The sequence below is a fragment of the Arachis ipaensis genome, chromosome B09, assembly GCF_000816755.2.
Source record: "Arachis ipaensis cultivar K30076 chromosome B09, Araip1.1, whole genome shotgun sequence".
Classification (NCBI taxonomy): Eukaryota; Viridiplantae; Streptophyta; class Magnoliopsida; order Fabales; family Fabaceae; genus Arachis; species Arachis ipaensis.
This window is the reverse complement of record NC_029793.2, coordinates 142,643,510-142,651,628: the sequence shown is the minus strand read 5'-3', so window position 1 is coordinate 142,651,628 and position 8,119 is coordinate 142,643,510. Positions and strand designations below refer to the sequence as shown.

The 8,119-nt window shown below is 34.7% G+C and overlaps 3 protein-coding genes across 4 annotated transcripts; 1 reads left to right on the top strand and 2 right to left on the bottom strand.

The window, feature by feature from the left end:
* Positions 13-2,275, top strand: LOC107616565 (ribonuclease H2 subunit A). Its single transcript, XM_016318516.2, has 6 exons — positions 13-409; positions 497-584; positions 677-814; positions 901-988; positions 1,081-1,201; positions 1,891-2,275. The coding sequence occupies exons 1-6, from the start codon at positions 129-131 to the stop codon at positions 2,072-2,074; spliced, it is 900 nt and encodes a 299-aa protein (XP_016174002.1). The 5' UTR covers positions 13-128; the 3' UTR covers positions 2,075-2,275.
* LOC107617823 lies at positions 2,804-4,626 on the bottom strand. The gene is made up of 2 exons (XM_016319695.2): positions 4,293-4,626; positions 2,804-3,360 (listed from the first exon to the last, which is right to left on the bottom strand). The coding sequence occupies exons 1-2, from the start codon at positions 4,384-4,386 to the stop codon at positions 3,059-3,061; spliced, it is 396 nt and encodes a 131-aa protein (XP_016175181.1). The 5' UTR covers positions 4,387-4,626; the 3' UTR covers positions 2,804-3,058.
* Positions 6,049-7,620, bottom strand: LOC107617824 (replication protein A 14 kDa subunit B). Of its 2 annotated transcripts, none has more exons than XM_021111009.1 (3): positions 7,353-7,488; positions 6,984-7,242; positions 6,049-6,477 (listed from the first exon to the last, which is right to left on the bottom strand). In XM_021111009.1, the coding sequence occupies exons 2-3, from the start codon at positions 7,237-7,239 to the stop codon at positions 6,413-6,415; spliced, it is 321 nt and encodes a 106-aa protein (XP_020966668.1). In that variant the 5' UTR covers positions 7,240-7,242; positions 7,353-7,488; the 3' UTR covers positions 6,049-6,412. The 2 variants fall into 2 exon arrangements, with proteins under 2 accessions (XP_020966668.1, XP_016175182.1); XM_016319696.2 differs by having other exon boundaries at positions 6,052-6,477; positions 7,486-7,620.

Below are 8,119 nucleotides of genomic sequence, written 5' to 3'. Positions count from 1 at the left end.
AAAATAGTTATTCTATTTTTATTTTATTTTTAATGAGAAGCTTAAAGCAGTTGGCCCTAACCCGTTGAGGTGTCTCGTATGAGAAGTGAAGTTCAGTTGGCGGGAAACTGAAAGTTGGAAGCGCCGAAATGGGATCGGAAAGCGTGGTTCCGAAATGGGCTTCTCAGCCTTGCATTATGGGAATCGACGAAGCCGGTAGAGGCCCGGTTTTGGGTCCCATGGTCTATGGTTGCTTATACTGCTCTCGCTCCTACCAGAACACTCTCTCCTCTCTCAGTTTTGCAGATTCCAAAACCCTCAAAGAAGACAAGAGGGAAGAACTCTTTGAAGCTCTCAAATCCAATGACTCTCTTGCTTGGGCCGTTGACGTCATCGATCCCAGGGACCTCTCCGCTAAAATGCTCCAGAAGTAAGCTATTATCAATCTTCTTCAACATTATTATGCTAATTTACTACTTAGCCCCTTTCTTCGTCGTGTTAATTTTGATTGTTACAGGAACAAGATTAACTTGAATGAGATTTCACATGATTCTGCTATGGGACTCATTCATAGGGTTCTCAAATTGGGAGTGCTCTTAACCGAGGTAAATGCTGCTTTTCCATAACTACATGTTAATGTAGATAATCATTTCAGTTACAAGAGTGAGGAACGTAGAAATTTTGTGTGTTTTGTTAGGTTTATATAGATACAGTTGGAGATCCAGGGAAATACGAAGTGAAGCTATCTAAAGTTTTTCCGTCTATCAAATTTGTGGTTGCAAAGAAGGCTGATAGTCTTTATCCTGTTGTTAGTGGTGCAAGCATTGTTGCAAAGGTACTTAATTTGAATGTTTTTCTCCCTTGATGATATTGTTGCGACAGTTTGGTTTCGACATTTTTAATGTAATCTGAATTTTTTAGGTCACAAGGGACAGGGCTTTAAGAGATTGGGTTCTTGATGAGAGTGTTGAAAACATGCACAGAAACTTTGGCTCTGGATATCCTGGAGGTGCAAAAGACTATATATAAATCTATTGTTCTGAACAATATTATACACTTCTTGTGCCTATGATGAATGTGGTTGTGCCTTCATTTTTGTAGATCCCCAAACCAAGTCTTGGCTAGAAGATCACAAGCATCCGATCTTTGGATTTCCGACATTGGTCCGGTTTAGTTGGGGAACCTGCAATACCTATTTTAAAGGTGGTGCGGAGGTCTTATGGTAAGCCCCCATTTTCAATCTTCTGGGAAACCTCAGAATTTGACTCCCTGTGATGCCTAAGTTTGCTCCAGTTTATATCTGATAGATTATTCATCATGACATCATGTCAATTTTAGTTTCAACGTTCATGTGCTCCCAGAATAGCAATATCAATCCCACATTAGAAAGTTGAATAAGTTGCACTTTGTGCTCTTAAGACACACTGTTGTTGAAATCAAGATCATTTTGAGTTCTTCTAGCTGTTTCTAGATTGATTAGTAGGAAGTAGGTACTTCTCCCTTTCTCATTTAAAGTGTTTGTATGTCAACAACTAAAAGCAGAGATTTAATAAATAATTTGGAGTCGAGATAAATTCCCATGGTAGCACTTCATATAGGTCTTGTAATTTGTGAAAGAACCGGCTCCCCTAAGCTTTGAGAACTTTGAGTTTAAAGTGTAGTCTCTAAGTTTGTGTGAGAGAAGGGTTCTCTTTTACATATTTTAAGTTTGGCTAACGGGTTAAGAAAGATTTTTAAAAGAGTTAGTTTCTTGGCATGCATCATATCTTAAGGTTGAAACCCCGTACCGCCATCCATTTATATGAAATAAACAACCTTTACTCTTCTATCTCTCTTTTCATGTCTTTTTCTTTCTCTACAAGCTTTGTCTGAATTGTTGTTTATCTGACTAAATTTTGTCACTACTTGTAGGGAGTCTGACAACGATGAAGATGGTGGCAACAATAATAGCAATGGCAAGCGGCAGTTGAAGCTAAGCAACGTGGGTTTCACCACATCCAAGAGGAGAAGCGAAGAAATAGAATCAAGTGGTAAAGGACGCTGTAGATTTTTCCAGTCCAGGAAACTTGAGCAACTCACTTATTTCCAAAAATAATGCTTCATTGTTGCACCTTGTTCTTATGTCATCTTTGTTGTAGCTACATTATATCATTATATTGAATGTTTTTCTATGGAGTTTGGATAACATGTTCTGCTGTATAAATTTCCTAGAACTATATAACAACTATCAGATGTCTACTGAACTTACACTCTATCAAAGTGATAATTCAATTGGTATTGATATTTGTAAGTTGAATTTATGTAGTTAGATGAACAGGCATACCCACACATTTACATGTCTGAGATAGCTGATTCTGACGAATAATTACTTTTTTGGTTCGAATGGCTGTTGTATACTACACTTGGTTGGCCATAATTCCTTACCCTAGCCCCTAGGAATTAGGATGCAGATCCCTGTTTTCAAATTTTGTTCTTGCTTATTCAATTTGTATTTTTCACACTTGCAGTTTAAGATATCTACGCAAACATTAGGAGTCAGCACTTTCTGCCGACATTATATTCTTCTTGGTTGGTCTTATCGGAATCCTTTGATCTGATTGGACATTGGATGCGATAGCTACATTCCCAGCACCGAATAATACTTCCAACCGAACGTACGTGTTTGAAAAATGATATTTCTATTACTTATGTTCACTTATATCTATTGTCACTTTCAGCAATTGCTGAATATAACAGTGGTCATAATTAAAGATGATGAATTTAGCAGAAAGAAAAATGCAGTGAAAATGATATATCATTTTCCATTTTAACTTGTCCATGGGATACTGTAAATTTGATAGTTTGCATACATGAAGAAACCATGCTACTCCGAACAAAATACTATCATATTCCTTGGAAGTTGGAACTGATACATTTTGAATATAATACACAACATATTGTCCTCACGAGAAAATATTGTCCGAAAATAACATATATAAGCTATAGCATTCGACTACTCACCACGAGAAAAAAAAATGGTAAAGAACCTATATAACAAACATGTTACATGATATACAAAATAACCTTTATTTTTATTTTTTTACAAAATCAATAGGAGAGGACAGGCCAAAGTGATCACAATTGAAGTGAAAACGTTGATTCTGCTGAGATTGTTGTTGGCAGCACCACGGTGTATCTGATGGTTGCGATTGTTATTAGCAGCAGCACCTCCTGCATAAACAGGTATAACCCCGCCGCCGGCTGGTACATTCGGAGAGTGACCTGATCCTGGCTCTCCATTTCCATGTGCAGCGCCAGCGCCGCCGCCGCCGCCATGAGGGGCTGTATGACTGCCTCCTTCTATCTTACTTCCATTCATTATCTTGCTTTCCTGCATGGTTGCTATTGTAATAAAAAAAAATGAGTAGGGGTGTTTACTCATGGACTCTTGTTTCTTTCAGATAAGTAAGAAAGAAACTAGCAACTAACAAAGCTATGGGAACAAGATTCTCTATACCAATGATAGTTGTAAAGTGTTCATTTTCTCCAAAAATCTAAATCAGAAGCACCCTAAACCTTAAAATATCTTAATATGCAGTACACAGCATAGAGAATTCTGTAGACCAAGACATGATTTGGTATAGGATCCCCCACTAGACAGATAAAAGCCATTGATATTCACTTTTTATTCTAACTGAAGGTGAGGTAGAAGTTAATACCAGCAACTTTAGTTCAGCATTATCTAAACATCTTAGGAGTGGCAAGCAAGGAATATGTAACATTCAAAGAGGTTCCGTGATACCTAATAGGAATATTTTGAGACCAATTGCCAAAAACACAGAATCTGAATTACCATTATGCTATGGTTCAGTGGAAAAATGCACTTAATGATGTCAAAAGAAAGCTGCTTTAAAAAGCTATTAGAAACTCTAGATACAGATTAAAAAATGTTTACAGAAACTGATAAATAAATAGAGGTTAATCATAATTCCAGCAATTAGAACACTGAACTGATTGCCCTGTAACTCTGTTGGACTTATGTAGTTCTTCAATCAAAAGGGTGTTTGAGAAAAATTAAAAGAATAAAAATTATAATTGCTTGCTGATAAATATCTATAATTTCAATTTTCTAAACAATCAGCTTATGAATGTGCAACCTTCTTTTATCATAGCTTACTGTTACACAAAGAAAAGCAACTTTACTATCAAGCTTTTTATATAATAGAAGATTTTTAGATCTGTTTATGTACGAGGAAAGAAAGAGGGGAAGGGGATGGCAACAAAACAAGAACTTAGGAACATTTTATAGATAATAAAAGAAATTAGGACAGTACCTGTAGGCAAGGTCTTCCGAGTGGGATATGAAGAAGTAAGATGAGTAAGAAAGAGCAATATAACAAGAGAAAATCCAAGTCCTCTAACACCCATTTTGTTTGTTGTTCTAGTAATCCATACAAATGAGATGAACTTCAGTGATCCTTGTTTTATAAGAGAAAACTCCAACAAAGCTTTTTCAGTTTGTGGCACACCGAATGGCTAGTAGGTAGAGCTTGTTTAAGACTTGCAGGTTAGAATCTTTTGGAAAGCAAGTATGGCCTTATCTCTATTCTATAAGTGCCCTTAATTATAAAAGTAGAAAAAAGTATTGTAAGTGGCAAGTGGTCCAATTAGTTATGAAATATGCGTAGAGTAGTTTTTATCATCTCACGAGTGGAAGGTTTAACAATCGTGGCCATGAGTCACAAGAATACACTATTATACTATTGCTTTATTTTCTGTTTAAACATGATTTTGATTAAAGAAAATTATTCCCTTTTCTCCTCCCCTCAAGTCATAGTCATGATAAAGGTAATTAATTTTGGTTGCTACAGTTTACTCGTTTGTTTAAGCAAATTTTGTTTTAAATTTCACATATGCAACAACCCATGAGTTAGTGTCAGATTATTAAATAGAATTTTAATATGTGAAAAATCAGATCTACTAGACAAAAAAGTATTATAAAAAACAAAAGATATTCATAATGAGTTTGCAAATGATAATTAATTTTTATCTACCATTTGATTGTAGTATTATCGTGGGTTCGTGGCGGATATATTAGATTCTCCCAAAGGGTCAAAGACGGTTTGCACATGTAACACATGTTCAGCTGGCTGCCCAAACATGTTGAGTTAATGAGTAGTATCAAGTATCAACCCATGTTAGGGTTTGAATCCTCTTTAAATAAATACTATATGTAGATCTTTCCTGACTCAAGATACGAAATCATTGATTGCCGCATGGTGGAAATACCGTGGAAAAAAAACTTATTTCCAAATGTGCAAAATCAGACTTATTAATTTCATCGATGAAGTAAATTAATCATTGAGGAGACTCTTTTTGACCTGTAAACCTAAGCAACCCTGTTCTAAATTCTAATGAAACCATGTCAAGTTGCCTTTGCCTTTAGGTCGGTAGCGTAGCACCACCGATTAACCGTTGTTTCTTATAAGTTATAACCAATCCCTTTCATTTTGAATCACCGGCCATCTTCCGTTTGTCTGAATTTTTCAGTAAACATTGATAGGAAAAGTTTAATTGCAATTCACTAATTCACTTTTAGTTGTCAATAGTCTTTTAATAAAATACTGTAGTACCGATATTCTTCACAATTCAAAGAATTTGAAAATTGAAATTGCTTCCGTGCATAAATAGTACTAGTAGAGGGAAAGTACCATATATAAAAGCAAGAAATATCGAAAAATAAAGAGAAAAACCCAAAATAGCCCCTGATAATTATCTCGAAAGACAATGAGATTCTTGACAAAAAAAAAATTAGTTCAGTCCCTGACAATTATTTCGAAAGGATAACAAGACCCTTGTGCCAAAAAAAATTTTGGCACAGAAGCTAATTAGTCCCAAAACAAAATTGAGAGCCGGATTGGGTGGTTTTTTTTTTTTCTTGAAGAACTCGTCCTTTCGAGGTAATTGTCAAGGTCAGGTGAGGTATTCACTCAAAAATAAAATAAGAGAGAACAAAGCACCGGACGTCAAACTAATGATGTGTTAATCATACCAATGCCACGTTTGAGTTAAAAAATCAGGGGAAAGAAATGATAACGAAGATAGCCACCAAATATATAATTAAGGGACAACACTTTTATACTGTATATAGACCAAGCTAAATATAACATTAGAGGTAACGTGCATATATAAACTTAGGTAAGCATTGTAGGCCCGTATATAATTATAAACCAAACCAAACCAGAAATAAATTAGAGATAATCAGATACGAGTATCTCCAAGAGAAAAGAGAGTTTATACAGAGCACATGCTCTGCCTGCTCCTCTGAATAAACATGCATTCTAGTCATTGCTTTTGATCATACATTTACACCCTAAGTTCCTAACACCCAAGAATGAAGGCTGCAATTCCATACCGTTCAATTCCTGATCAAACATTCGGTAAGGTCAGGTCCCTAGAGAAACAGATTTCTGAATTCTCCATTTGCTAGTTGGCATAACTGATTGTAAGAATTGGTATCTGCAAACAAGGCCACATGCCCACATCGAAACCAAGATAAACATTCAGCTAAAAAAAAAAAAAGAAGACTTCTACAAGATTTCAAACGATTATAGAATTTTTATCGGTGTCTAAATAGAACAGCCATCCACTGAATCTAATACAGGGTTTAATTTGAGAACAAAATCAATATTGAAAGAACATTCTACCCTGACATTTTTCTTCTACTACAAGACTTACAGAGAATTATAGGAATTTGATCTTTAGTGTCTAATGACTAATTAAAACAATCATCCATTGAATCTAGTATGGGGTAAGTTAAGCTGAAAAAAAAAAACACAACATTCATAACTGTTTAATTTTGATGTAGTGACAGTGACAGTGCAATTATAATTAGATGATCATGTAAAATTGTTTGCATTAAAACTAAATTCATAACTCTACTTAATACAATTTTCTTTTGGAAAGTAAATTATTAAAACAAAGTAAAGAGGAAAAATCATAGCAAACAGTGTAATGATTGATACCAAAAGTGGCGCCAAAGTCAGTCCAGATTTCAGCATTGATGGAGTGATTAGTTTCCGCAATACCAATTACTTCAACAAAATTCATAAGAGGGACTTGTGGCAAACCATTCACAGTTAGTTCTTGATCATCTGTGGATTTTGCTGCAGTGACCACACCATCACATTTATTCACCTGAACCACCGTTCGTACTTTCTTTCCTATGAACTTTGGAAGCAACTCGCCATTTACAAACACAGCGGGGTTTGAAGTGTCCATGGCCTAAAAGGGAAAAAAAAAAGATCAAACAGATTGAAAGAATCAAACTTCACAAGTGGATTCTGATTAAGTAATAGTAATTTATGTAATTAAGTAAAAACCCTAGTTTCAACCTTCAACTTAACCCCGTAGCACTAAAAAACCCTAAGAATAGTTTCCGCAAGATAAGTGCAGAAAAAGAAACATCCACAGCATCAAAGAATTGAAGTAAAAAACATAAACGGAAAAAAGAAAAGGAGAAGTCACCTTGAAATTGAATGATTGAAAACACTGAACCCTTTGCGTTTGAGTTAAAATGGGCAGTGGAAAAGAAATACATAAGAAGAGCGGGAAATGAACAATAAACAAGCGGGAAGGCTTCGGTGAACTTTTCTATGTGGCGGGAAAGGAATATACTTGGGTTTTTACCATTCTCTCCCAAACTTGAGTGAATCGAACCAAGTGGATTTAATTACAAGTCTTATTGTACATCTAACTATTTTTTGTCAACTAAATCCAATCAAATTGATTCGATTTTAACAGAATTTACTAAGGCATAAAGTAAGTATATGAATCTTTTTTTTTGTTTGTATTCTTTTTTATTTGTGTGTTTCTTTGTCTGTTATTTTTTAAATATTACTTATCACGGTAAATTTTAGAAGATTAGATTTAATCGTATTGTATAATTTTTTTAAGTGTTTAAAAATACTCTATATGATTTCAGAATGTTCTAAAATGTTCTAGAAGGTTTCAGATATCCTGAAAAATCATAGAGTATTTTAGAAGAGTGTAAATATATATAAATGTATATAAAAGTATGAAAAGTAGTATGAAATAATCTAAAATTATTTAAAGAACTATGGTAGAATAGATATTTGTAGTAAAAGTTTTAGATGGTCAA

Coding starts and splice junctions, on each gene's coding strand:
- LOC107617824 (XM_016319696.2), bottom strand. CDS start 7,239: ATGGACACTTCAAACCCCGCTGTGTTTGTAAATGGCGAGTTGCTTCCA. Junction 6,478..6,983: donor TGACTTTGGCGCCACTTTTG/GTATCAATCATT, acceptor CCTTGTTTGCAG/ATACCAATTCTTACAATCAG.
- LOC107616565 (XM_016318516.2), top strand. CDS start 129: ATGGGATCGGAAAGCGTGGTTCCGAAATGGGCTTCTCAGCCTTGCATT. Junction 410..496: donor TCCGCTAAAATGCTCCAGAA/GTAAGCTATTAT, acceptor TGATTGTTACAG/GAACAAGATTAACTTGAATG. Junction 815..900: donor GTGCAAGCATTGTTGCAAAG/GTACTTAATTTG, acceptor TGAATTTTTTAG/GTCACAAGGGACAGGGCTTT.
- LOC107617823 (XM_016319695.2), bottom strand. CDS start 4,386: ATGGGTGTTAGAGGACTTGGATTTTCTCTTGTTATATTGCTCTTTCTT. Junction 3,361..4,292: donor TCGGAAGACCTTGCCTACAG/GTACTGTCCTAA, acceptor TTATTACAATAG/CAACCATGCAGGAAAGCAAG.